Source organism: Sebastes fasciatus, chromosome 5 (assembly GCF_043250625.1).
Source record: "Sebastes fasciatus isolate fSebFas1 chromosome 5, fSebFas1.pri, whole genome shotgun sequence".
Lineage (NCBI taxonomy): Eukaryota > Metazoa > Chordata > Actinopteri > Perciformes > Sebastidae > Sebastes > Sebastes fasciatus.
This window is the reverse complement of record NC_133799.1, coordinates 22,117,453-22,145,446: the sequence shown is the minus strand read 5'-3', so window position 1 is coordinate 22,145,446 and position 27,994 is coordinate 22,117,453. Positions and strand designations below refer to the sequence as shown.

At 41.4% G+C, this 27,994-nt stretch overlaps 1 protein-coding gene across 1 annotated transcript; it reads right to left on the bottom strand.

The window, feature by feature from the left end:
• Positions 1-287: 287 nt before the first annotated feature.
• On the bottom strand, positions 288-27,177 carry onecut3a (one cut homeobox 3a). The gene is made up of 2 exons (XM_074635809.1): positions 25,846-27,177; positions 288-4,747 (listed from the first exon to the last, which is right to left on the bottom strand). Exons 1-2 carry the CDS (start codon positions 26,894-26,896, stop codon positions 4,455-4,457), a joined length of 1,344 nt encoding a protein of 447 aa, XP_074491910.1. The 5' UTR covers positions 26,897-27,177; the 3' UTR covers positions 288-4,454.
• Positions 27,178-27,994: the final 817 nt, after the last annotated feature.

The window sequence follows — 27,994 nt, the reverse complement described above, 5'->3', positions numbered from 1 at the left end:
TTCTATACAGTTATACAATATCCATGCACAAAAGAAAAAAGCGCACCTTCTTTTCAATAGGAGGTGCTGGTCTTTAATATTCTAAGAACATCAGGAGCACTTGAACACACCCAGGAACCTTCAAAAGTAACTGTGATTTTTTTTTTTTTCAGAGAAAAGACAACTTAAAGGCAGAAGAAAGCTAACAATGAGTAAAAGGTTATTCCTCCTTTGGTTTAACATCAAATTTTTGGTTTTAAGAATTCAGCCCAAATCATATTTCTTTGTCATTTCTTTCTTTTTTCTTGTGTGTGTTGTTTTCCTTGAAGCGTACCCGCCTTGGACAGAGCTTTGAACTAAACATCTAAAGTGAGTAGCTCTTGCCCCTCTCTCTCTATTCTAGCCTTCTCATCTGTCTCTTCTTTTCTCGTGTAACCCTTCACAGAAACATTCACAATGTCTTTTTCCTTTATGAAAACAGTAAAGTACATGCCGTAGCAAAAAACAAACAAGAGAACGTACGAGAAAAATGAGCAAACGAATAAAAGGAATTTAACAGTATAAAGCTTCAAGTCACAAGTTCCAAAACTAACTATCATAGTATCATAGTTTCATAATCATTGTTATCATTAGCAGTATTATTTTCAGTCTAAATTACATAAAGTTTACATGAAAGGTTTTTGAGGTATTTCAGAATTAATTGTCAACACATGCCTACCGGGTCTTAGCACTAGCCAGGGGGAGAGGTCGACTGGACAGACAAAGGTGGAGGGAGGAGAGAATTTGTGTCTAGAAACTGTCGGTGAGTCTTCCACACTTTTCTAGTGCAGCCTCTGTGCTTGCACGCAGTGGAGAGAGAGAGACATTAAGTGGTGAGATTTTACATCTACAGCCCTGCGAGCGCCTAGAGCCTCAGCCCTTGTTTTACCCCCCTCTTTCTCTGGTACACAAAAATATCTCTGATGCGAGAGAGGTAAAGCGGCTGAGAGTCTGAGCACACCGGGCGGAGAGAGAAAAAAAACTAAAAAAAACATAAAGGCTGCGAGCTACTAGAAGATCAACAACAAAGACTCTGACAGATTAAGGAGTAACATATAATTTTGTTTTCAAATAAATAGTGTATAGAAAATGTTTTATAGACTTTCTACATGATAAAGTGCTTGTATTCTAGTGTATCAAGATGGAAAGTCAATATGGGAGAAAATGCTGACACAGCCCCCACTCTGTGTCCCTCTCTTTGGCCCCCCTTTCTGTCCATCCAATTATGGGTGTGTGAATGTGTGTTTGTAAATGGGTGTGCAGCTATATGCATGCACCCGTGTGTGTGTGTGTGTGTGTGTGTGTGTCCAGTGCAGTCCCACCCGTGGTTGAAGGGAAAAGGCACTCAACTCTGTCTGCAAGGCAGCCACCTCCTCCTATGTGGCACGATGCAGTCCGACTGCGCTGAATGTGTGTGTTGAAATATCAGTGTGTCCGTCTGTAACAGTTCTGGGCAAAGAGGGGGGGCTTTTTTTTTTTTTTTTTTTTTTGGTTTGTGTCCCCCCCTAGGCAGTTTGGGACCGGTAGGCTGCAGTATCTTTGGTATTAGTGGCGGTTTCACAAACCACTCAGCTTAGTGAGGTAGCCACATTGGTTCTCACTACAAACAAATGTCATTTTGTCAGCCTAATACCTAGAGCTGAATCTAGCTATTTACCTATGCTCACTGAACTGTATACCACAAATCGATTTTAGCTCATCATCCTTTGGCGACGTTAACCCACTGCTTACAGCAACGTGAAGTTAGTCAGTACCTCTCAATCAACTCCTCCACAAATGACCACCGCTCATCTAATCTGCACCGCTAATCTGACTACATTGTTGGAAATGCTACAGTTGCATCTTAAGACCAGACAGATAACATTTGAGTCCCGAGCATCACACCCCCTCCGCCCGCCCTCCGATAACACACTGTGAATCAGCCAGGACATTTGGAGGTCGTGTTTTGTCCCCCCACCCCCCCCTCCTTTTTAAACCCCAGTCTTGGGGCTCAGTTTAAAGGGGGGGTTAAGGGTACCACAGTTCTGACATGAAATGCCAAAAGAGAGAGAGCGTCCATCGTTTATTCTTCTCTTCAGCAGCTCCCTGTTTTTCTTTTTCCTCCTCTTTCTCACGGTAAATGTCTCCTCCCGAGTCTTATATTCACATAGAATGCAAACAAAAAAACAAAAACAAAAAATCCTTCATTGGCCTCGGTCCTTGCATCCCTCCGTTTTTTTTCCTTTTAAAAAGTCCTTCCTTTTTTGTTTTTGATTTATCAACAAGGTGCCTTACTTATGCACAACAGAGCACAATAGTAACAAGAAATAGAAACTTTGTGTCTATGGTACTAATTAAATACCCGCATCAATATAGAGAGGAAGAGAGAAAGAGAGGAAGGGGCAATGGGGTTAGAGGGACAGAGGAGGTAGAGAACCAAAGATAGAATGAGAGATTTTTCTTCTGCTTCAAAATGTGTCCAGTTATGTGTTGGAGACATTTTCTTTTTTTTGTATTTGTAACACGTGTGGTTGTCATTTGAGGTTTGGTTATTGTATGCCTTAAAATCTGATTCTTTTTTTTTCCATTTTTTTACTAAAAAAGTATATTTTAATTCAGATAAAAGCTGATTGTTGGCTGCTATGGCACACACCGCCCGTCGTCAGTGGGGCGCACTGTAGCTGTGTGTGAACCCTAGTACCATATTCTCTGATTCGCATTAAGGCAGTAAGCATTGGCACTAATTATTGTAGCATTTTGACAGCTGAGTATGGTGGTTAGCTTCGGGTTAGCTACTGATAACCCTTGTGTGGGAATAACCAGGGTTTTGAATCACATCTGTTGAGAGCTTTTTTTTTTTTTTGCAAACAGATGGGAAGGAAGAATGAAAATATGAAGCCTCCCAAAAAATTAATTTCAAATGTGTCTGTCTCAGTAAGCCTTTCTGTTACTTTTTACTCTGTTGTACTTCTCTATTACTTGTATTTTTGGTGGATTCTTGTAGATTTGGATTGGCTAAACAAATCCCTGCCTTTGCTAAATCCCTGCGTTTTCAGCATTCAGTTTAACCATCCCCCCTCCTCCGGCTTCACCAGTGCTGGTTGGATGAGGAACAACAATAGGATAATGGTTAGCTATTGATCTGCCTTCAAAGAGCTGCGAGGGCCTGAATGTGTTGTGCCATGACTTCTCCTCAGCATCTAGTGGCTCTTCCCTCCCTCTCCTCCTCTCTGAGCCCCGTCGCTCAGGTCTCTGCTGTGAACAGCAGGGGGCACTGTTGCTCTGCCAGCACAGGCAGGAACCAGTGAGGGAGAGGTGTGCTGCTGCTGCTGCTGTTATGAGGCCTTTGTGTCCCCATCTCCAGTGGGTTCCATGTGCTCCTCTTACATTCTGCTTTTCATATGCAGCTGTAATGTAGTTGGCTGGATGCCCGAGCGTGTTGTTGTCGCTTGGTTCTCAGTTATTGATCAGAGGAAAAGCTCCCAGCAGAACAAAGAGCATGTCCAGACATCTCGCCCGCCTCTCCTGTTGGTCAGAGAAACACAGACTCTAGGCTCAGGCTAAGAGTAACAATGACATGTCTCCCTACAGGCCTTCCAACATCTGTGCAAAAAATATAGACCTGGGCCTGGAAGACCTGAGTATCTACTGCCGAGCATCTTGAGTTTCACCTTCAGGAGGGGTCAAGGCCCCGCTCTCTCTGTCTGCATCGATTCATTTTTCAATTCATTAGTTTGCCGTATGATCAGGCTGAGCTGCTCTCTGAAATGGCTGGCCATCAGGGAATACCTTTGGCCGAGGAATGAAGGAGACTACAGGAGGAGAAGGGGTGCGGGGGGGAGGTAGAGGCGGAGAATTGGAAAGCCTTGTTGTTTTTTTCATAGGCTGCGTTGTTTTCTTTATGACGGCCTTGTGTGTGCAGGATGGGGCTTGGATAATAAGGCTATGTGCTGTTCTGTTGTCAGATTTATTGCCGTTCTTTCGCCCTTGTTGCTTCCGTGTGCCGGCGTAGAGGGGATCAGAGAGAGAGACTAAAGAGGCAGACACAAAGGAGGTGAGTTGGAAGAAATAAGCAGAATCAGTGGCTACTTGGGTGGTGAAGGAGGCCGGCGATGTGTCTGATACCGTCCAACGAAAACATCAAATCTTTGGTGTCTCTTTACTTTGTCAGATGCCATAAAAAAAGACAGAATCAATGATTGTCCTCATGTGTAGTAATGCAGAGTGGACCTGACTTCACAATTCACCTTTCAGATTATGCTTGTTTCAGGTGAGAGCTTGAAATTCTGACTGACAAAAAAGATGATTGCATGGCACAAAGGATTTCTTCGGGCAGAGGACACATTCAGACGGTCCAGGCCAGGTAGGGATGTTATCGACAGGTTTCACAGCCAATTTCCCATGATGCCTGTTGTTCCAACCTGGTTCCCCGGCCCTCTGAAGGTCCTCTCCTCCTCTCAGGCCTTGGAGAAGGTGGTGGCGGATGTGCCCGGCTGCCCGGGGCTGGCACCGTGGTCATCGTGCCAGCGGTCCACGCAGCGGCGCCGCGCATTCATAAAGAAGTTGCTGACGGTGCTGAGCTCCAGGCCGAGCTGCTGGGAGATGGTGATCTGCATTTCTTTGGATGGACGCTTGTTCTCCTTGAAGATGGCGATGAGTGTGCGACGCTGCAGGTCGGTGAAGACCAGACGCTGTTTCTTGGGCGCCGTGTTGCGGTCCTTGTGTTGCTCCTGTTCTTTGCGCTTGCAGGCTTGGTGTGGATGGCAGCGGTGGGAGGGATGGGGATGAGAGTGGGAGGCAAAGAGGGGAAAAGAGAACACAAAGCAAGGTAAATATACAAAAGTGATTATTTTCACGATTAGACGGCAAAGACAGAAGGTGGAGGGAAGTAAGTAAATGTATCATTAGCCAATACTTAAACACATAAAAACTAGTTTATACACCAGCAGAGATTCTACAGCTCCATCTCTATTGCCATATTAAAGTTGATTTAAAGCTAATCCATGCCTCCTGCCCAGTGGGAATATTCCTTCCATCCTGCAGAGTGCAGACAGGGAGCCAGCCTGCGGTGAGAGAAAGATGGGTTGAGGAGGAGAGGGGGGGGCGGTGGGACTGGCTGTTGCCTGCTAGCTGGAGACACTGCTGTTTGATTCAATATTAATGCAGTTTGAGTCGCAATGGGGGACTGAGTGACTGTTGCACAAAAGTAAGCATTTTGTGTGTGTGGAAATGAGAGATAGAGGAGGGGCAGAGACGCAGGGAAAGAAAAGGTTGGAGAGAAAAGAACAGAAAAAGGTGGAGGAGTAAGACAAAGTGTGTGTGTGTGTGTGTGTGTGTGTGTGTGTGTGTGTGTGTGTGTGTGTGTGTGCGTGTGTGCGTGTGTGTGTGTGTGTGTGAGAGCCAAGGAGAGGAGCTTGAGAAGAGGAGGGAGGGGCGGCGAGTGAAGGAGAAAGAGAGATATTGACCGACTTTGCTGTAGGAATTGGGGGGTTCTCTGTAGGGACTGAGGTCAGAATCCCCCCCAGCAGGTCTACAGTCTGCTACTTCAAACAGAGCCCACTGGAGCCCACTCTATTGAGCTCTGAGAGGGTATTTATAACCCACCCACCCCCCCCACCCCTTCCCCAAACACAAACACTCGAGAGGTGCATGCACCGGCTGCTATGAGCCCCTTCCCATACACAGAGCAATTTTCAAAAGAAAACACGCCGAGTGTACTCTTTTACGTTGGGGAGGGGGTTGTAGGCAGCGAACACAGAAATGAATAGTTAATAGAATTGTGTGTTGTAACTCAAAGTATTCGTAGGAGACGGGTGGAAAGCAGCAGCAGACAGGTGCAGGGTGGAAAAAACGGCGCCCAGAGATGATGTAGGAGGCATGTGTGTGTGTGTGTGTGTGTGTGTGTGTGTGTGTGTGGAAGGTTAAGGCACCACCTCTGCAGCCACATGTTCCCCTGCTGGCTGAGGATCGAATCCTGCCAGAATGGACTGTGTGTTCCTCTCAGCTTCCCTACTGTCTCAATAAAACGAGAGCAAATTGGAGAGAGAAAGAGAGAGAAAGATGCCATCCCTGTGGGGTCTCCACCTGCTGCCGTTGGTATTGTCTGATACTTTCATACTCGCCTTCAATAATGTCTCACTCTCACGCTGGGTGTGTGTATGTGTCTTGATGCATTTAAGGACAGATTTTTTTTTTCTGTCTCATGAGTGTGTGTGTTTGGTGGAGGTGGAGGTGGTGGTGGGGTGGAGGGAGGTGGGGGGGGTTGGAGGTTGTGATTATGCTGAAGTGGCTGGAGCCAAGCAGTGGCGCTGTGTGTCTAATTACAGTGGAACAGAGCCCATTGATCAGCCATTGCAGTCCAATCTGTTTACTACAGATGTCTAACCTGCACACGAGCCCATCCATCATATTCATATTTCACATCAACACTGCAGCTATATATATCACACACACATGCTAACACACAGATTTGTCTAAATGCATGCTTGTATGTACAGTATGTATATCATCATGTGTCTTTGATTTATTGTAGGATTAAGGGGTAGTCATGGCGATGAGGAGGAGGAGGATGAGGATGTTGTTTAATCATCTGGACTTTTGTGAGTTAAAGATACTACAGGATGAAGAGTGTTAAAGCTGTGAGGAAGATTGAGTTTGGGAATCGTTGACACTGATGAGGCAATACAATTATCATTCTTTTATATATTATATATTTTAACAAAGTTGCTCTAAATATAATGACATAACAAGCACTTCTAACCCCGGAACATGCACGTCTTCTAGTGACGCTCACCTACGTTATTATCCAGTTTTTCCCGGAAGAAACGTCAGCAGGCTGACTCATATGATAGATTTATTAGAAAATAGATTTACCAGTTCACTCAGTTCATTCTTCATATTCAAGCATACATCAAATATGACTGATGGACATCAAAATTCATCAATTCTTGAGAAAAGCTTGCAAAAAAAAATGAGACTTTTTCCATATATCACTTGGTAAGGTTTTCTCAAATTGTTGACACCAAACATTCAACTAACATATATGCTCCTTAATAGCGTGAATTGTTTTGATCATCTAATTACTTATAAACTAGACACTGTGTATTTTAGCCTGTTGTTTATTATTATTATTATTATTTGTTTAGGCTGCACATGTTCTTTTGGTTAACATCACTTCCCGTAATTGGCACAGGGGTGTGGTTTCACCCATTTTTACCTGTTTACTTGGACCGTGGGAGTTAGACAAAGAGGGTGAGATAGGCTTGGATATTTTCTGTTGACTGTCACTTCACATACTTTAGTTATTCCAGTTAGCCTTTATTATTTGTAATTCCTTTCTTTTAATAAACAGTAAAACGCATCCGGACTTTTGGACTTTTAAGAACAAGTCACACAGTAAGAGCCTATTTAAGCTTCTTGGTTGCTTTCAATTGATAATAGTCGCTACAATACACTGACTGGATTATATCGTCATTAGTGGTGCAACGGTTCAACAAGTCTACGGTTCAGTTGGTATCGCGTTTTTTGGGTTTCGGTTTATTTTGCACATATGCATTTCTGATGTGTTTGAACTCCAAAATATATAAATAGATTGACTGATAGTAATGAATAATATTATTTCTATATTATATGAAGCCATAACACTGATTTTATACATGAAATAAGGCAGGTTACTTAATGGTCAAGTAGGCCTATGTTCAGATAAGTACCTCTTTTATGTCTCTGGCACATCATCAAATAATTAGCAGACCTGTATTTAATAGTAGTGCAGCGGTTCAACAAGCCCACGGTTCAGTTTGTACGTCATTGAAAGGTTTTGTTTTGCATCCCTAATAGTCATATATACTATATATATATGATAAAATAATCCTTTATTAGCCCCACAGCAGGGAAAATTGCAGGATTACAGCAGCAGAGGGGGACAGTGTAAACAACAAGAGGCATCAGTAAAAAAATACAAGATCTACTGTAATAAATAAGCAAATAAACAATAAAGATATAATAAGTAAGTAAACGGTAAAAAAAAATTTAAAAAGGGATATGAAGAATAGACTGAATTAGTGGTTGGGTTCACATTATTGCACGTATGAATATGAAATGTTGATATTGCACAGAATAATTAATATAATTTAATGCAGCTGTTGATGCATCATTCTGTTTTATCTGTTAACCCTGTCAGTGTCAGAAGACATTAAATTAAACCATCTGAGGTCAAATTGTTTTCTTCAGTGGTGAAAATCCATCCCAGCAACTAACTGCAGTTTTATTGAACGTATATATAATGAGGTATTCTAAAGCAAAACTAATAACAGTAACCAGTAACAACCAGTATATTAAGCTGATATCTTTACGAAAACATCTGCATCCAAGAAACCAAACCAGCTGAGCAAGAAACACATGCTTTAGTTGGTAAAACTAGTCATACGGTGGTTGGGAATGTGCAGCCTTGATGGGGGGAATAACCATTTCTTCAACAGCAAAGCAAATCTAACATTTATCATTTGACAAAAATCCTTGTTTTTTTGATGATTCTAGAAATGTCTACATGTGAGGATGCTCTGCTTATTCCACGTGTAGGGACTTGCACTGCATAAAGCTCCCCCGCTGACGGAGGAGAAGCTACCAGTCTACTCAGCAAAGACGTGCCATCCCCTCTGGCTTTATCTTGTGTGGAAGGAGGATTCGTTTCCCAGCAGGACGATGAGCCCAAACATGCAGTGAAGTCTGTTTGAAGACCAGAGAGGAGCAGCAGCAGCAGTGCTGACATGGACTGCTTTACCTCCACCGTCACCAGACTTCAACCTCACTGAACAGACGGTCAACTGTGATTACTGTAAAAGGTGAAATTACTAAATATTTTACATAGTTTGAAACATTTCTTTTACTTTTCCCAACACTTTTAACTTGTATAATTAATATGTAATATTAAATATAACAGTAACTGATGCAGCAGTTTTATATTGCACTTTGCTTTTTAGAATATCTTCCTCTAGAGCAATACAGTTAATATTATTATCAATATAGATTTATTACTATCTCAATATTTAAGTCCGCTCTGACTTTCCATTTATTTTATGCAGCTTCCAGTTGGCCTGAATTCCTTCACTCTCCTCCAGCGTGTCACCTTTTTCTTCTTTGATTCATCCAGATGTGTCACCTTGTACAGGTATGCATGTAATTACACACACACCAATGTTGGAAATTAACTTTTTTGTCCACCTGCCACTGATTCCAAAATCTACCAGCCACTCAATAGATTACCGTTGTTTTATTTGGCTGGTGATAGAAGCAAATCTAGCAGCCACTTGCATATTTTACCAACATTTGGCTGCTGCTAATTTACAACTCTGACACACACACACACACACACACACACACACTTTAGCCATATAACTGAAAGTGTTTGATTAAAATCAGAATCAGTTTTTATTTGCAAAGTACAAGGAGTTTGACTGGTTTTATGCATCTCTAAGCGTACTTACACAGAAATAGAAATAAAAGCAGCTAGGGAGAAGGACAACAAAGCTGGACAAATAAAGGTGAGGATTGGGATTTGGGGTATGGTTTTCCTATATTTTTGCATAATAATTTTTTTTTTCTTTAATGTAAAAGTAAAGGAATCAAATGAGCTTTATAAATGGCAACATGTTGGCTAATTTTACTTATTTAATCTACTTTCCTCTAAATAGAGATAATTTAACTTGCCATGAATCGTCTCAATGTGTATTTCCAGGCAGTAAAGTCAACATCTAGTAACAGAAAGAAATCTATTAATGGATTGCTTTTAAGAAGTGGGGTAAATGCTTTGGAAACAGTACACTTTTAACAGTATTTTTAAGTACCATTTTTACTTTAAATCCCCAAACTCAATAGATAACCATTGTTTTTTTGGCTGGTGAGTGAAGCAAATCTAGCAGCCACTTGCATATTTTACCAACATTTGGCTGGTGTTAATTTCCAACTCTGACACACACACACACACACTTTGGCCATATACCTGAAAATGTTTGAATCTGAATCAGCTTTTATTCGTCAAGTACAAGGAATTAGAATCTGGTTTAAGCGTACTTACACAGAAATAGAAATAGCAGCTAGGGACAAGGACTAAAAAGCTGGACAAATAAAGGTGAGGATTGGGGATTTGGGGTATGTTTTTCCTATTTCTTTGCACAAAAATATATATTTTTTCTTTTAATGTAAATGTAATGAATCAAAGGAGCCTTATAAGTAGCAACATTGTGTCTTATTTTACTTATTTAATCTACTTTCCTCTAAGTAGAGATCATTTAACTTGTCGTGAATCGTCTCAATGTGTATTTTCAGGCAGTAAAATCTAGAAAAAGAAAGGGGATTCTTCCCAAAGAAAAAATCTATTAATAGATTGTTTTTAAGAAGTGGGGTAAATGCTTTGGAAACTAACTGTTTTAACAGTATTTTTAAGTACAATTTTTACTTTAAATCCCCAAACTCAATAGATTACCATTGTTTTTTTGGCTGGTGAGTGAAGCAAATCTAGCAGCCACTTGCCTATTTTACCAACATTTGGCTGGTGCTAATTTCCAACAGGAGTTTGACTCTGGCTTTATGCATCTCTAAGCGTACTTACACATAAATAGAAATATCAGCTATGGACTAGGACAAAGAAAGCTGGACAGATAAAGGTGAGGATTGGGATTTGGGGGTATGTTTTTCCTATTTTTGCATGATAAATATTTTTTTTTCTTTAATGTAAATGAATGAAAGGAGCTTTATAAGTAGCAACATTTTGGCAAATTTTTCTTATGTAACCTACTTTCCTCTAAATAGAGATCAGTCTCAATGTGTATTTCCAGGCAGTAAAAGCAACAGTAACAGAAAGGGGATTCTTCCCCAAAAAAAAAAAAATCTATTAATGGATGTTTTTAAGAAGTGGGGTAAATGCTTTGGAAACTAACTGTTTGATTAGTATTTTTAAGTACAATTTTTACTTTAAACCCCCAAACTCAATAGATAACAATTGTTTTTTTGGCTGGTGAGTGAAGCAAATCTAGCAGCCACTTGCATATTTCACCAGCATTTGGCTGGTGGCTGGTGCTATTTACAACTCTGACACACACACACACACACACACTTTGGCCATATAACTGAAAACGTTTGATTTGAGTCAGAATCAGTTTTTATTTGCCAAGTACCAAGGTTGTATGCATCTCTAAGCGTACTAGAAATAGCAGCAGGGACTAGGACAACAAAGCTGGACAAATAAAGGTGAGGATTGGGATTTGGGGTATGCTTTTCCTATTTTTTCCATAATAAATAATTTTTTTTATTTAAAAGTAAGTGTAAAATAATGAAAGGAGCTTTATAAGTAGCAACATTTTGGCTTATTTTACTTATTTAATCTACTTTCCTCTAAGTAGAGATCAGTCTCAATGTGTATTTTCGGGCAGTAAAATCAACATCCAGTAACAGAAAAAGGATTATTCCCCAAAAAAAATAAATCTATTAATGGATTGTTTTTTGAAACTAACTGCTTTAACAGTATTTTTTAAAACAATTTTTTACTTTAAATCCCCAAACTCAAACGTTGTTTGAATCTTAATCAGTTTTTATTCGCCAAGTACAAGGAGTTTGACTGGTTTTATGCATCTCTAAGCGAACTTACACAGAAATAGAAATAACAGCTAGGACAAGGACAACAATGCTGGATAAATAAAGGTGAGGATTGGGGTTTGGGGTATTTTTATGCATACCATTTTTTTTTCTTTAATGTAAATGTAAATTAATGAAAGGAGCTTTAGTAAGTAGCAACATTTTTGGCTTATTTTACTTATTTAATCTACTACTTCCCTCTCAGTAAAGATCATTTAACTTGCCATGAATCGTCTCAATGTGCATTTCTAGTAACATAAAGGGGATTCTTCCCAAAAAAAATCTATTTATGGATTGTTTTTAAGAAGTGGGGTAAATGCTTTGGAAACTAACTGTTTGATCAGTATTTTTATGTACAATTTTCCCCCAAAATGTTCATATTAAAGAGAGAAAAATGTGGTATTTTTGTGTGTGCAATAAGCATATAATAAGTGAGTCCTGATGGGAGGGGTGTGTTTCTCTTTTTAATGTGCATGTGCCCCCACATCCACAACCAGCTCAGACAGCCCTATAGCTCCTCTCTCTCTCTCTCTCTCTCTCTCTCTCTCTCTCTCTCTCTCTCTCTCTCTCTCCGTCCTGCCGCCTCATCGACCGGTCGGTTGCTTTGTGTCTCTCCGGTCGGCAGGTGTCGCTCTCCTCGTGGCCTCGGCTGCACGCGGGGCGCCACAGTGCGCTTGCCTTTGCTACAGGCGCTGGATTTACTAATCGATATCGATCGATCGGTGAGGAAGGGGGCCCTGATTACTGAACCAAGCTCGGGCGTAGAAAAGAAAAAAAATCGATCATTGCAGCTTTTAGAGCTATACAGTAGGCACCGAGCAGAGAGAGACGGACATAAACGCATGCACAAAGAGCCAAACTGGACAAGAGCAGAAATCCTGGTTCGGTGTTGAGTGTTTTGTGAGGTGTGTAGCTGCACACCCTGCTGCTGCTGCTGCTGATGCTGCTGCAGACAAATGTGATTTCTATTCCTCCCTATATATGGAGCTGACCTACTTTGAATGCATCCCTCTCAAACATACATGTTCATTGTTTTAGGGCACATTTTTATTTACTATAATATAATTTTATTTTCCATGAACACAAAGCAATTTATCCCCATGAATGTCTTTTCTTTTAAATGCTGCTGCTGCTGCTGCTGCTGAAGCTGCAGACAAATGTGATTTCTATTCCTCCCTATATATGGAGCTGACCTACTTTGAATGCATCCCTCACAAACATGCATGTTAATTGTTATAGTGCACATTTTTATTTACTATAATAATATTTTATTTCCCCATGAATACAAAGCATGAATGTCTTTTCTTTTAAATGCTGCTGCTGGAGACAAATGTGATTTCTATTACTCCCTATATGGAGCTGACCTATGCATCCCTTACAAACATGCATGTCCATTGTTTTAGTGCACATTTTATTTACTATAATAATATTTTATATCCCATGAATGTCTTTTCTCTTAAACTATCAAATTCCCTTTTTTAATGAATGATTTTTTTTTCTCCAACCTTTCTGCTCGAATGAAATCGGGTATAACTTAGGCCTATTTCTTTCTCCACTGATGACATTAATATTCTTTGCTTCACGACAAACCAAGCGAGGTTAAGAGAAAGGCCCTGGGTGTTCAATATCGATCGATAGATTCGTGAATAATTCGTGTGTGAAATTCAGTTCGTCCAATTAATTATGCCTCGGAGGGAGGGGGGAGGGGTTTGGAGAAGGAGATTTATGAAGCAAACACACCAGGAAGGAAGGAAGGAAAGGAAGGAAGGATGATCCAGCTTTCTTTGCAGACTAAAAAAAAAAAATCAGAGAGGAAGTGAATGATCATCACCTGTTCTGCGTGTGTTTACAGCGCGCTCACAGCTGTCTCAGGCCTTCCTCCTCCTCCTCCTCCTCCTCATGTCCCTGCAGATGTGTGAGTCCATCTATGAGCATTAATCACTTATTGATCACCACTGCCCTTCCTGCTCATTATGAGAAAGTCAAACGGCCTCTAATATGACGCCTATATGAAACCATGATTATACACATCTGCATCTAAAAACAAAAATAATCCTTTGGTTTGCAAACCTCCAGTCCTGCAGCAGTGGCTGCGTTTACACACACGAGGTCGTTTAATTAATTTACCAATAAACATGTTTACCGGTTATGGTTCGCAGTGCAGCTCGTTTATTGCATGAAGGCACTAATAATCTATGCAGTTTGGCCAGTTTGCTTGTAGTTGCACTCTTCTCCAGAAGCATGATTGGGCAATTTGATGTTAAAGCTTCAAGTCTATTTATTAAGTAACGTCTCTGCTGTTTCTCATGGGCTGTTGCCTTAAAGATTGATGCATATATCCGCACGGCCCTCTCTCTGTATACGGTGGCATTTATTTCATTCTGTGCTGCAGGGGCAATGCCAAGCTCTCCCTCTCCTCCTCCTCTCTCTCCATCTCTCTCTCTCCATCGCCAGGCCAAAACACTTGCAGCTCAATACCCCTTAATGTAATGAGTGAGAATTGGTGTTAATATACTGATAAAGCGACACAATTTGTTTGTTTGCATTCCTCCAGCGACTCAGCTGCGAGGCATTCTCTTCTCCAGCACTTCAATAACACTCAACCTGAACTCAGTTACACCTTCGCCCACATCCCAAAGTCTCAGCTGCCTGCAACGTTTTACCTTTATTTGCTTCTATCGTCTAATCACAGCATGCATGCACTGGACTTCTTACAAAAAAATAAAATAAATATATATCAACACAGTGTTCTCTGTCAGTTTGAGATGCACAAACCTGCAAAAATATAATTTTATCCAGCTCCAACTTCCCAAAGTCTCAGCTGCCTGCAACGTTTTACCTTTATTTGCTTCTATCGTGTAATCACAGCCATGCATGCACTGGACTTCTTACAAACATAATAAAATATCAACACAGTGTTCTCTGTCAGTTTGAGATGTACAAACCTGCAGAAATATAATTTTACCCAGCTCTGTTTTTTTGCACCAACGTGTTATTAGCAGCTCAGTGGTAAACCTAAGAAATTACATAGTGCTTTTAAAAAAAACTCAATAACCAGTGCAGGCTGCGATGATCACGTCTCCTTATGAGGTTTTAGATAATTAAATGCACTCAGCCATTTAAGCGCATGATTGAGAGAAACCGTGTGCATGCATTTTAACCTGCATTATTATTATTTGTATTTTTTTTTTTGCCGGTTTAATAGCAGCCGCCTTGTGCCATTTATTTGTGTGAGTGGCTCCATTGTTGGAGTGATACTCTTATCTGCGATTATCATTGATTTCATTCATAATTGCTTTGACCAGTTATGCGTGATGGTGGTAATGATCATGATGCTTTATTTTGTGTAGAGAGGCAGCAAAGCAGGCCCACGGTTTCATTTCAAACAACAGGTGTGTTTTTATGTCGTTTATGAATTTATTAGGAGTTTCTTTACTTTAAGGGAATTTAGACGAAATTGTGCTCGAATTGAATCCAGATTGAAATTTGTGCGAGTGTGCCTTAAATAAAAATAAATAATTGGCTTTTCATACTCAAAAAAATATTACTTTAAAAAAAAGGCAATAAATGAACTATTTAACTGCTTTAGAATTAAATTATATAAACAATGCATTACCATTTAAACAAATAACCGGCTCTCTGTGGGAGTCTTCATGCGGATGTGAAACTGTGCGACTCCAAATCCCTTTAAGCTCCTTTTCATTTGCTGCAATAGAGTTTACACATTTTGTTAAAAGCTGTAATTCTGTCAGAGGGCTCGTTTATAGTGAAACACAGAGAAAACAGAAAATTAAAAGAAAGTAAACCTGAACTAATTGACATTTTATCACCAACTTCAGAGTCTTTGCAGGATACACAGAGGCTCCATTATAGGTGACTTCTTCTACATTTAATGTCGAGCTGTGTACAGATTTTTTTTCACAAAAGTTCTTTATCGAAATGTGTTCTTCAAATGTCAGCTGTCACTTCTCTCTGTTCATTTCTTAATTTTGTCGCATGGAGGATTAGCAAAGTGATCTGCAGTCAGTTGATACTGTTTACTCTCCAGACAGCTTTTCAATATGCAGGAATTTTTTCCAGATTCAATTCAATACAGTTCTCACTCAATCATGTGAGAAGAGAGTCAACAGAAGTGCTTCTACACACCAACGCTTATTGCGGTCACCTAATTGCATTTATAGACGGTCTATTTTCTCACAACGTATAGATTGAAATAAATAAAGTGTTTTTATTATTCTGCACCACCTTAGAGTTTATTATCTCGAAGCTTCATTTGTCACCTTTTGCAAATCAAATTGTCAAAAATAAAAGTGTCTAATTCCTTAGTATTTATTTATTTATTTATTTCAGGACAGTCCCAAATAATTTTAATTATTAATTCTGTGTGCAACAATTTCGACCACTATAATGAAAACAGATGTGGTAAAATAATAATAATAATAAAAATAATAATACAAATATAAAAATAAATAATAATAATAATAATAAAAATAGGAAAAAAAATAAGAATAAAAATATAAATAATAATAATTTTAGAATTTATATTTACACATTATTAAATCTGCAGTACGTTAATCTGTAATAAATGTTCTTTTTGCCTGTGAAAAAGCAAAAACATTGCAGTCATCTCTTTCACACACACACACACACACACACCTCTGCAGAAAAACCTGAGTAACTGAGTGCAGAAACAATAGTCAGCGTTTTCATATCGGCTCAGTAAAGCAACAAATTATTAATTTCAGAATCACCCGCAGCCTGTTCGTTATAGGCTCTTTAATAACGTGTAATATAAAAGGCTATATGCGCTGGCATCGATTCATTCATCAATTGATTTCACAGTCGTTTTGTTCCTTTGTTGATCTGTGTGGGGTTGCCCAACCGGAGGTTCGGATTGCATCTGTGGGTACGATGAGCTGTGCGTGTGTGTGTGTGTATGCGTGCATGTGCATGTGTGTGTGTGTTTTGCGGTTTTGTTGAGATCGACCTGCAGAAAGACTTACAGAGGTTCCGTACAAACCATCTGCAGGCTCTCGTTTCAAAAAAGGCCCTGAGAGGTGGAGACACGATTTGTCACCATTTCTGTTTTTACATGCTGTTTTATATTTTACATTCATCTCAGCCAGAGATTAATCATTAAAACCTAAAAGACACTTAACGACTATATACTTAACAGACTGCAAAAAAATGTTAATTTTAACACCTCATTTATAGCTCTTAAAATCTTATTTTTCCTTCAACTAGTGAACCAAATTTGAAAGATTTTATTTCATTTCTATTCTTCCTTTTCACCCCAAAATATTGCCACTTTTTTCAAAATTAAAACTTGAATTCCCGTAAGAAATAAGTGCTAACTCTACATGCAGACATAAGAGATTTTTATATTTTACATGATACATGATTCTACATGATTTTACATGATTCTACATGATTTTTATATTTTACATGAATCTCAGCCAGAGATTAATCAATAAAACCTAAAAGACACTAAACCACTATATACTATAGAGACTGCAAAAAAATGTCCATTTTATGGCTCTCAAAATCGTATTTTTCCCTCAACGAGTGAAACAAATTTGCAAGATTTTATTTAATTTCTTTTCTTCTTTTTCACCCCAAAATATTGCCACTGTTTTCCAAATTAAAACATGTGAATGCCTCCCCATGCAGACCACATTTCTCTCGCTGTAAGAGATGTTTTATTGGAGATTAACTGACTCCTCGCTGTTTTAGAAACCTTTACAGTCCTCAGTTGGATGCGTGCCTTCACTTCTCTTTAATTGCGCGGACAATGTCCTTGCCTTGTGTTCTTAAGCTGCGCATTAAACAAGCCATTACGGGGCCTTTAATAACCGATGGCCTGTCAGGGCGTCAGATAAGCACACACACACACACACACACACACACACACACACAACCGCTGCTTCACCATCACTGCTGCTGCTTCAGCGCGCACTGGACTTATTATAACCACCCCAAAAAGTAATCTGTTACTTATTACTTCCCAAAGTATCAGACTCCTCACTCTGACACGTTACATCAGCAAAAAACACACACAATCACACCAAGTCACCTGAGTGTTGATATCTCATCAGGTAAAAGTTTGCTCAGTGAGAATAAAATCTGAAAGAGGGATCATCAGGTTTATGTGTTTGGATTAAAAAAAAAAAAAGTGGGAAAATGTACCTTTAAACCAACTGGTTTGACTCTTTGGTAACTGTCAAATTACGCACGGGGCAGACCCAGTGTTTTTGGGGGCACCCCGGCGTTACATAACAGCGCTGAGCTCCATCGACACAATGCTGATGCGCTCCGGTCAACATTTTAATTGCAGTAGCAGCAGCAGCAGCAGTCTGCAGCAGCAGCAGTGGCAGCAGCAGCAGCAGCAGTCTGCAGCTGCAGCAGCAGCAGTCTGCAGCAGCAGTAGCAGCAGCATTAACAGCAGCAGCAGCAGCAGTCAGCAGCAGCAGCAGCATTAACAGCGGCAGCAGCAGTCTGCAGCAGCAGCAGCATTAACCGCAGCAGTAGCAGCAGCAGTCTGCAGTAGCAGCAGCATCAGTCTGCTCTTTTGCACCGTCCCTCGCTTCTCCTCTTGTGTAAACCACCGCAGATTGTGTCGGGTCAAAAAGCCAACAGTATGATTTGTTTCTTCTTCACACAACACCGTGTTTCACCCATCATTTGACTCGGAATAATGAGATTTAATTATGATTATCTTAAGTTTGGGCCCTTTTGTATTTTTGCCTGGGAATAGTGGAGAGGGGAGGGGGTGGATGGGGTTGCGCACGCGGTGCCATTAACCCTTTGATGTTAGCCGCGTGCATTCAGTCGACTCTGCCAGCAATTTGATTTAAAGGTCATTCTCTCCTATCGATCCGGTTTGGCGAGGGGGCGACGGAGGAGCGCAGGAATTGATCATCTAAAATAGAAGAGACGGTGTTCGAGACTGTACAGAGTCCAGACCTCGACTGCATTTATAATGGCTAAGCACGCCCAGTGTATGTGTGTGTGTGTGTGTGTGCGTGTATAAAGAGAGAGATGGGTGCAGATACAGTATATATGGAAGACGGTGCAGACTCCTGCCTCATGTCCTCTAATCTGATTTCTATTAAAATTACATTATTTTGAATAATAAGGTCGACTCGGTCAGAACAGTGTGGGGGTGGGATGTATAATGAGCGAAAAAGAGGTTGCACGACTGTGAACTTTAAGTCGTCTGGAGCTGCTAATCCGTCTCTTTTACACAATCAGAGAGGAGCTGCTCAAATATTTTGACTGTTTTGACCAGAGAGGTGTGCAACCAGCCTGCATGCGTAAAGAGAGAGAGAGTTTATTAGTCATTCTGCTGTGTGTTATGAAGGGTGAGCTGTTAATGGGAGAAATGGTGTTGCATGGTGGTGGAGATGGAGATGGAGATGGAGGGTGGAGAGAGCGAGAGCGAGAGAGAGAGAGAGAGAGAGAGGAGGGGGTTGCATGGCTGCATGGCTGCAGAGCTCCAGAGATGGAAAGCAGAGGCCGGGGGAATGGAAATCGATACAGATTCAGGGCTCGCCAGATCGGCCTTAACAATGTGGCGCAGACGCACTCTACATCCAGATCACATCCACACAGGAGAGGAGAAACTGGGGGAGGCGACACACGTATGCAGGAGATGATATTTTCCTCATGTTATGCAGGAGATTATATTGTCCTCATGTTATGCAGGCTATGATATTGTCCTCATGTTATGCAGGCTATGATATTGTCCTCATGTTATGCAGGCTATATGATATTGTCCTCATGTTATGCAGGCTATATGATATTGTCCTCATGTTATGCAGGCTATGATATTGTCGTTGTTTTATGCAGGCTATGATATTGTCCTCATGTTATGCAGGAGATGATATTGTCCTCATGTTATGCAGGAGATGATATTGTCCTCATGTTATGCAGGAGATGATATTGTCCTCATGTTATGCAGGCTATGATATTGTCCTCATGTTATGCAGGCTATATGATATTGTCCTCATGTTATGCAGGCTATATGATATTGTCCTCATGTTATGCAGGCTATGATATTGTCGTTGTTTTATGCAGGCTATGATATTGTCCTCATGTTATGCAGGAGATGATATTGTCCTCATGTTATGCAGGAGATGATATTGTCCTCATGTTATGCAGGCTATGATATTGTCCTCATGTTATGCAGGCTATGATATTGTCCTCATGTTATGCAGGCTATGATATTGTCCTCATGTTATGCAGGCTATATGATATTGTCCTCATGTTATGCAGGCTATATGATATTGTCCTCATGTTATGCAGGCTATGATATTGTCCTCCTGTTATGCAGGCTATGATATTGTCCTCATGTTATGCAGGAGATGATATTGTCCTCATGTTATGCAGACTACAGTATGATATTGTCCTCGTGTTATGCAGGCTCTGATATCGTCCTCACCCCTTATGCAGGGTTGAATAAGACTAGCACAATCAAGGGTGCTCGTGTAATATTCCTATATTATAACTTCCCACGATGCATTCAGTTATGAATATTCATACCAGCCCACGACATGAAGATTTATGCAAATTTGCAAAAGTTGAATTGACTTTCCCTCAGCCTCCTCCTCCTCCTCCTCCTCCTCATCAGATAATGATGCAAGGTGTGAGATGTCATTTCATCTGGTGAGAGCAACACCGACCCCGGGATTTAAACCAAATAGCCTCGAGGTATAACCTCAAGAAAATGACTGTTGCTCTCACCCCACCTCTCGCTCCATTTCAAAGGCGATGCTTACACGATGCGTGTCTCGGTACTTACAGCACACGTTGCTGTGCTTAACGAACAACGAGGCTCTGAAAAACCGCAGCTGCTTCTGTTTATCCCCCCTATCTTCCCCTCACACATCAATTATTAAAGTAGCAATCGATCATTTCGCGGGCTAACATCAAGCCATCTCTTCATGGAGAGAGAAAAATAAAATGTTTGAGATTAACCCGCATCAATCACATCTTAATGTCCTATCCAATTAAACCCATTATCCGGGCTTAAATGACCCCAAAAAAAGAAGCACCACCACCACTCCTGGTTATTTCTGTTGGTTTAGCATCCCAAAATAAACATTTACAGTTTGCATTCTGCAAAAAAAAAAAAGGAGCTGGAGATTTAAATGGAAACCCCCCTTTGGCTTGTGGACTGGAAAGTAGGGTGCAGGGTGGTGTGATTGACGCGATTGTGGATTGTAATATTGATCGATGGGTGGGAGCTGTTGGATGAAATAATGGTGTTTAGGGCCTACAAGAATGCTATTAACTATGTATTGGTAAAAACTCCGGTTCTCCACCTTGAACTGTCCTCGAAATGGAGAGGAGATCCTGCAGCTCAGTGTGGACTGGACGCTTATTTCAGCACTCTGGACAGCGACTCGAAACCGGTAAACTATAGGAAACTGACCTGCAGGAATAAACTGTGATTAAATGATTTGTAGAAGGGAATAAAAAAGCTTCTTTAGGTACCATGCATATCAAGATAAATGTATTTAATTTGCAGAAAAGCAATAGTTGATGCCCTCTTTCTTCTAGATTTTGTCCAACTTTCGACACCCTCCTTTCAAGCAGCTCACAACAAGAGCATGCTCAGACTTGCCAACGTTATCTTTTCTGATCCCTTACATGTTTTTAAATGGGGAATATCCACTTCTGCCCTCCAAGAGGCGATTCAGAGTCCCCACTGCACATTTAACCTGCATCAGGCTAAAGAACGCTTTTGTCCATCAGTCCATCTTGTTGCTAAATAATAATTAATATGCTGCTAAAGGCATGTAAATCCAGAGGACAGATGGTAATTTTGTAATGGGTTATGTATGAATAATTTTGATGTGTTTTGTTTTTTTTGTCTGATGGGTCTTACTTGTCTGTCTGTCTATGGTAACAGTAAGGTCTATTGGATGTGTACTTTTTCTCAAACTGAGCTGCCTATGGATGCAAAATGAATTTCAGTGCAAACTGCCAATAAAGTTGTATCGTATCATAAAATATTAACCCCGGCTTAAAATTAAAGACATAGCATGTGAGGAAGGCAACTCATTGCACATATTTTTACGCACAGAGGCGAAATGGGCGCAGTGTGACTGGGATGCTGGATGTGTATTGCTCCAGGATTAGGCTCTTGTAACCTGCATGTAGTCCATTGAAACCTGAATAGAGGCCTCCCACCCTGCACCCTCATTCACAACAATGTTTTTCCTCCATGGCTCGTGGGTCTTGACCTGCGCACCCTGGCACGTGCTCCGGCCATTCAAATGGTAATAAACCAACTGCGCTTTTCTTTTCTTTTCTTTTTTTGCGAGGGAGGAAGAGGGACACTGGCATGCACCTCATCACTGTCACACACGAATGAAGAATGAAGGCGTATAGGAGAGGATATCTGGTGCCAAAATGAGAAATACATAGGCGCACTTTGTGGGAATAAACCTGGCATTCCGTCTGGATCCACAAAAATAAGCCACAAACGAGCTGTATAGGCACAGTAACTTCAGTCTGACGCGAATGACAGGAGATGTAATCCAGTTTAAAACGTTTACTGAAAAAAAAAGTGAAATATTACATTGTGTCACACTAACGCAACTCTCTGCCTTCTGACTCTAATGCACACTCACTCTCTCACTATATTAAAGGGAGCAAAAATCATCAAAATTCAATATACATGCATTTGTCTCTTTACCTTTTTAAACATTACCTAAGTCAGCTACAACAACTATTTTGACAAATGTCATATTAAATCACTTTATTTCCTCATTCACAACATCTCTTACTAAAAGGCAGGAAAAGGGTATTCAATATAGGCTCTATATACCTACACAAATATACTATGAACTGTGCTTATCTTTGACCTTTGAGCATATCTCCTTGCTCGATTTGTACTTTGTGAACCAAAATGTATTATTACACATACAGTATTTGTCTATATCGATGTTACTTTATATTATTTTAATTGTTGTTATATACTAAATAATGTGTTTTGGGGTTTGGCATGCACCTCATCACTGTCACACACGAAAGACTGAAGGCGTATAGGAGAGGATATCTGGAGCCAAAATGAGAAATAGGAAGGCGCCATTTGTGGGAATAAACCTGGACGTTTGGTGATATAATTGAATACCCTCTGTGGTGTCCAGCATCATGTCTTTAGGCGTGAATATACCACCAGAATGACCGTATAAACCCAAACCCCACAGGACAAATGAGTGAGCAAATAACACACAACAAACGGAACATGATTACAGCAAAGAAAAAGGTGTGCAAAAGCGTTTTTTTTTTTTTTTTTGTTAACAGCTGTCCTCTTTCCTCCTCCTTTCCCAGCTCTCCCTCCTCTGCTCCAGGGGAGAGACCAATGGGAGAGAGTGCTGAGGCGGGATAATTGATAGATGCACTGGCTATCCTTATCGATCAGGTCTGTATTGACCCGACCAAATACATTGAGATGGAGTGTGGAATTCAACACAGATGCAAAGACGAATTGTTTTCATCGTTAATGCGATCTTTAAATGCCTCCACCAACCTCACTCTGCACAAGTCTTTCTTATTTTGTGCAGCTTTAACAATGAAGTATTTATTTGTACAGTAGAATGCATGATGCACAGTAAAATAAAAGACATGCAAGCTTGGTCTGCATGCATATATGAGGAGTACAATAGGTGGGATGCCTGTGGGGTCTTTGCCCTCGTTGCATTAGGAGATGTTAAGCGTGAAGGGCATCACACATTCACCCCCCAAAGCAGGCCTCATCTCTGCTCTGCTTTTCTGTTCCAGGGCTGGATTGTCATGTGTGTGTGTGTGTGTGTGTGTGTGTGTGTGTGTGTGTGTGTGTGTGTGTGTGTGTGTGTGTGTGTGTGTGTGTGTGTGTGCAGACACTGGCATTTTCACATTAGCTAAGCAGGGCAGCTGCATTGATTTGTGTGACTGTGATGAATTTGGAATAGTAATTTGAATTTATTGATTGATGTGGCCGAGCGAGTATAGGGCCCAGCCTCACTTTCAGCATCACAACCCCCCCTCCAACCCAAATCCCACTCCCACTCCCAGCCCACATGCACACCGAGGATAATGGTGATTTTAAATGCAATAAGTAAAATGTTGCTCGGAGCATTTGCATACAAGCCATTTGTCATTTTTGCCCAACTGGCTTTTCATCTGCTACCTACTGCAGGTTAATAATGAACACAATCCTGCTGTCTCAAAACGGAAAATGTATTGGATATGTATAATAAAATATTTTATAATAGAATAATGAATATCACCACTGGATCTAATTAATAGTGTAGCCTTAATTTCCATTCTACAAGCAAATACGCACGTACACACATATAGGCTGCCCTGGGCCTGACCACATTAAAATATGCAGTAGGTGTGCACACACACAGGACTGTGCCACTCCAACATGTCAATTGAAATGGGGGGGTTTTATCCTGATGCCGGGTGTGGAAGATATAAAACCCCACAGCCCAATTAGCTTTAACAGCAGTGGCACTTAAAGAGACAATTGTGGAGTGTTTAAATCTTTATTTACCAGAACCCCACACTAAATGCGCAAAGGAACAATTTACATGCCATTAAGTGCTTTTCAATAGGGCATTGACTGGAACTAAAATATGCCACTATATCTGCTTAATTGAACTGTGCGCCTGAAATACGACACAGAAGAGCTGATTGACGTTTTGGGAGCTCGGCTACGTCTAAACAGGGCCTTCAAATCACAGCGTTTAGTGGGATAATCTTTGCGTAATAAAACTCAAAACGATGGATGAAGCATTCAGAAAGACACAGGGACAGTAAGGTGTCACAATTTGTCTCTTACTAAACAGAAAGGGATTTGTAGTCCTTTCTGTTATCACATCCCAACACACATTAAAATCTCACAAATCACAATTTTCTCAGTGTCAAAATGGCCAAACAGGCCCTGGACCAACTTTGGAGATCCCAGAGTGCACACATAGGAGACAACACAGGCCAGAGAAAGACGCATCTGTTTGTGTCTCCGTCTTTCAGATCCAAATCGATCATTTATCAGCGCGCTGCTCTGAAAGGGGACGCCTGGACCTGAAGTATTGATCCATAGGAGGTCATGCTCCCTCGACTCTATGGCCAGGCCTCAGACGATCCTTGTTTGCCACGACGCGCTTATTTGACAGGGGGGGAGTGGGGGGAGTGCCAGATTACTACATCAAGTTTGTTAGACCAAAGTAAAAACTGAGTATTTGAGTTGCAGTGATCTCTATGTGTGTGTTTGTTTTACCTTTATAAAGTAATAGCTGCAAGATGCAATCAATTTTTTATCACATCCTGCTTTGATTTCCTTTGTTTGGTGTCTTGTTTTTGTGTGTGAGGTGAGGGAGACACACACACACACACACAGAGAGAAAGACAGTGATAGGGATGTATGCATGCTGTATCCGTGCGTAAAAACCGCTGTATGTGTGCCTAAGAACAATCACATCTGTGCAGATTGCATGCGTTTGCACCTTGGTGCGTCCTCCCTTTTTGTTTATAACACCTCCAGTGTTGCACAGCATCTTGTTTATACTATCATGGATTGTAGCATCAATCAAAATATAGATTTCCCCCCCTCCCCCAATATTTAACACCCCAACTGTCATGATGAAGTTTTTGTGTGTGAGGGAGACACACACAGAGAGAGAAAGACAGTGATAGGGATGTGTGTATGCATGCTGTATCCGTGCGTAAAACCGCTGTATGTGTGTGTAAGAACAATCACATCTGTGCAGTTTGCACCTTTGTGCGTCCTCCCCTTTTCTTTATAACACCTCCATTGTTGCACAGCGTCTGTTTATACTATCATGGAGAGACACACACACACACAGAGAGAGAAAGACAGTGATAGGGATGTGTGTATCCATGCTGTATCCGTGCGTAAAACCGCTGTATGTGTACCTGTGCAGACTGCGTTTGCACCTTGGTGCGTCCTCCCTTTTTGTTTATAACACCTCCAGTGTTGCACAGTGTCTTGTTTATACTATCATGGATTGTAGCATCAATCAAAATATAGATTTCCCCCCCCCCAACATTTAACACCCCAACTGTCATGATGAAGTTGTACTCGATACAATCGACTAATAACTTCTAGTAATGTCTGTTTGAGCAGCTATTGACAGTCTCGCCACATTGACTTCTAATTGATCCCTCCACATCACTCTCAGGTTTGGGAGCTGTCTCCTCACTCACCTGCAAGCCTGAGCGCCGACATCCGCTGGAACTCTGGCTCCTGGAGCCACTTCCACATCCTCCTGAAGGTCTCCCGGCCAGACTTAAGTTTACTCCACGGTTTAGGATTCCTCAGCAGGTCGGACAGAGTTCCCTGGGACCTGCACAAGATCCTCTGAGCAAAGATGGCCTGGGGGATGCTGTAGCGCTTGAGCTCTGCTGTTATTCTCTGTGCCACCTCTTTGGTGTTTATCTCCTCCACCTGACCAGACCCTCCACCTCCTTGTCCTCCTCCCACTACAGTCTGCCTGTCTCGGTCTGACAGCATGGACCCGTTTGCCTGAGAGTGCGGATGGCTGTGATGGTGTAAGCCGTTCAAGGATGTCATGAGCCCGGCACCGTGTCCTCCAAGACCCCTAGCCAGGTGCTCCTCGTTTCTGGACAGCATGGCTGCATGGGACTCGAAACCACCAGAGGAGATCATCTTGTCGTTGGAGAGGTGACCTCCTGGGCCATATGCGCTGAGAGTCTGCTGGGAGCTGTGCAAAGACCCCAGACCATTGGACAAGGGGGACAGACTCTGTCCCATGCCGGACATGTCTTTAGGGTAGTGTCCATAGAGGTTGCTCATGGACGCGAGGCTCCGGTCGTCTCTCATCAGGGTGAAGCTGCCGCTCACGTTCCCGGCGCTGAGTCTCTGGTGCGCCGGATGATGGTGAGCATGTGCAGGGTGCGGATGGTGGAATTTCTCCGACACGGTGGAGATGGGAGGCAGGTGCTGCAGCGGTGTTAAGGTGGTGTAGGTGCTGCTCAGGCTCATCCCGGAGTCGCACGACATGGTCATGGCTGGATGCAAAGGGCCAGACAAAGCGTGGTCCGTGCGGTAGTCTCCCGCACCCTCCAGTATCGAGGCCATGCTGGACACCATGGCTGAGCGGCCGTGCGACACCAAGTTCCGATGCGACGCAGACGACTGGCGCGCGTGTTGGGAGTTCATTAAGTCGCTCGTTTGGTGGGAGTGGGAGTGAGACACGCCGTGCAGATTTCCAATGTTTTCCATTGTAAGCTCCATCGTTGAAAAAGAAAAGGATCTTTATTTCCACCCCTCTCACTCTCACCACTCTCTCCTCTCTCCCTCCTCACTGTCGCTCTAATCTCACACTCCTTTCCAATAAATTGTGAACGATTTCAAAGCCAAGCCATTGATTGTATAGTTGCCTCTCTGCAGTCAATCCAGCATGGTTTTAGTAGATCTGGTCCTTGCCGCCACACAAAAAAACAGCGCTGCAAAAAAAATCTCAGCTGCATGAAGGTGTCTGCGCCTGCCTGGATTTCTTCAGCTCTAGAGCACCTTCTACTATACCCAAAGCGCAGCTCTGCTCTCTGTGTGTATATTGACGCTCAGATGAGACCGCGAGCCTGTGCGCATGTGCGCGCCCCCGTGGTGTATCCTCGCACTCGCGCACTCCTGTCTGGGGGCCAACCTGACGTCACTGGCCCCCTATATATATATATATATATATATATATATATATATATATATATATGTGTGTCATGGGGTTGTTCTTATGTTGCACACTGGACCTCAAATTCCCTGCCTAAGATTGCATTAGACACTCGTGGAGATTATCTACACTGTAAACAATTGCTGTTAATTTACAGCAGGATTTCAACAGTATTAACCTGTTATTGCTAAAAACAGTGCTTTACTGTTAATGCAAAAGAAAACCTGTTAAATTACGCTCATAGGCCATTTTTTTTAACTGAACTTTAATGCATTCTTAAAAAACAGCACTTTACTGCTGATCAACTGTCTAAAGTATCATCAGTAACAGTTTCATGCAGTATTTTTTTAATTCTGGGACCTGATCTGCTCATGTGAGGCTTGTACATTGTACATGATTGTAAAATCAGTGAATTAGCTTTATTGTTCTTCACTCACATGTTGTTATGGTTTGCATTCTGTGCTTGTAGCCAGCTAGAGACAGACATTTTGGGAAAAGTTTCAACAAGTCTATTATAGCCTTTTTCCTAACAAGTGCCTTTAATTGTATTTAGTGTGACTATTCCTATGTCTGTAACCTGCTAAGTCTATTCATCTAGGCAAAAAATAATGTTTTTTAAAATGTATGTAAAAAATACAACCTAAATAGTGAATTAAAACAAATCA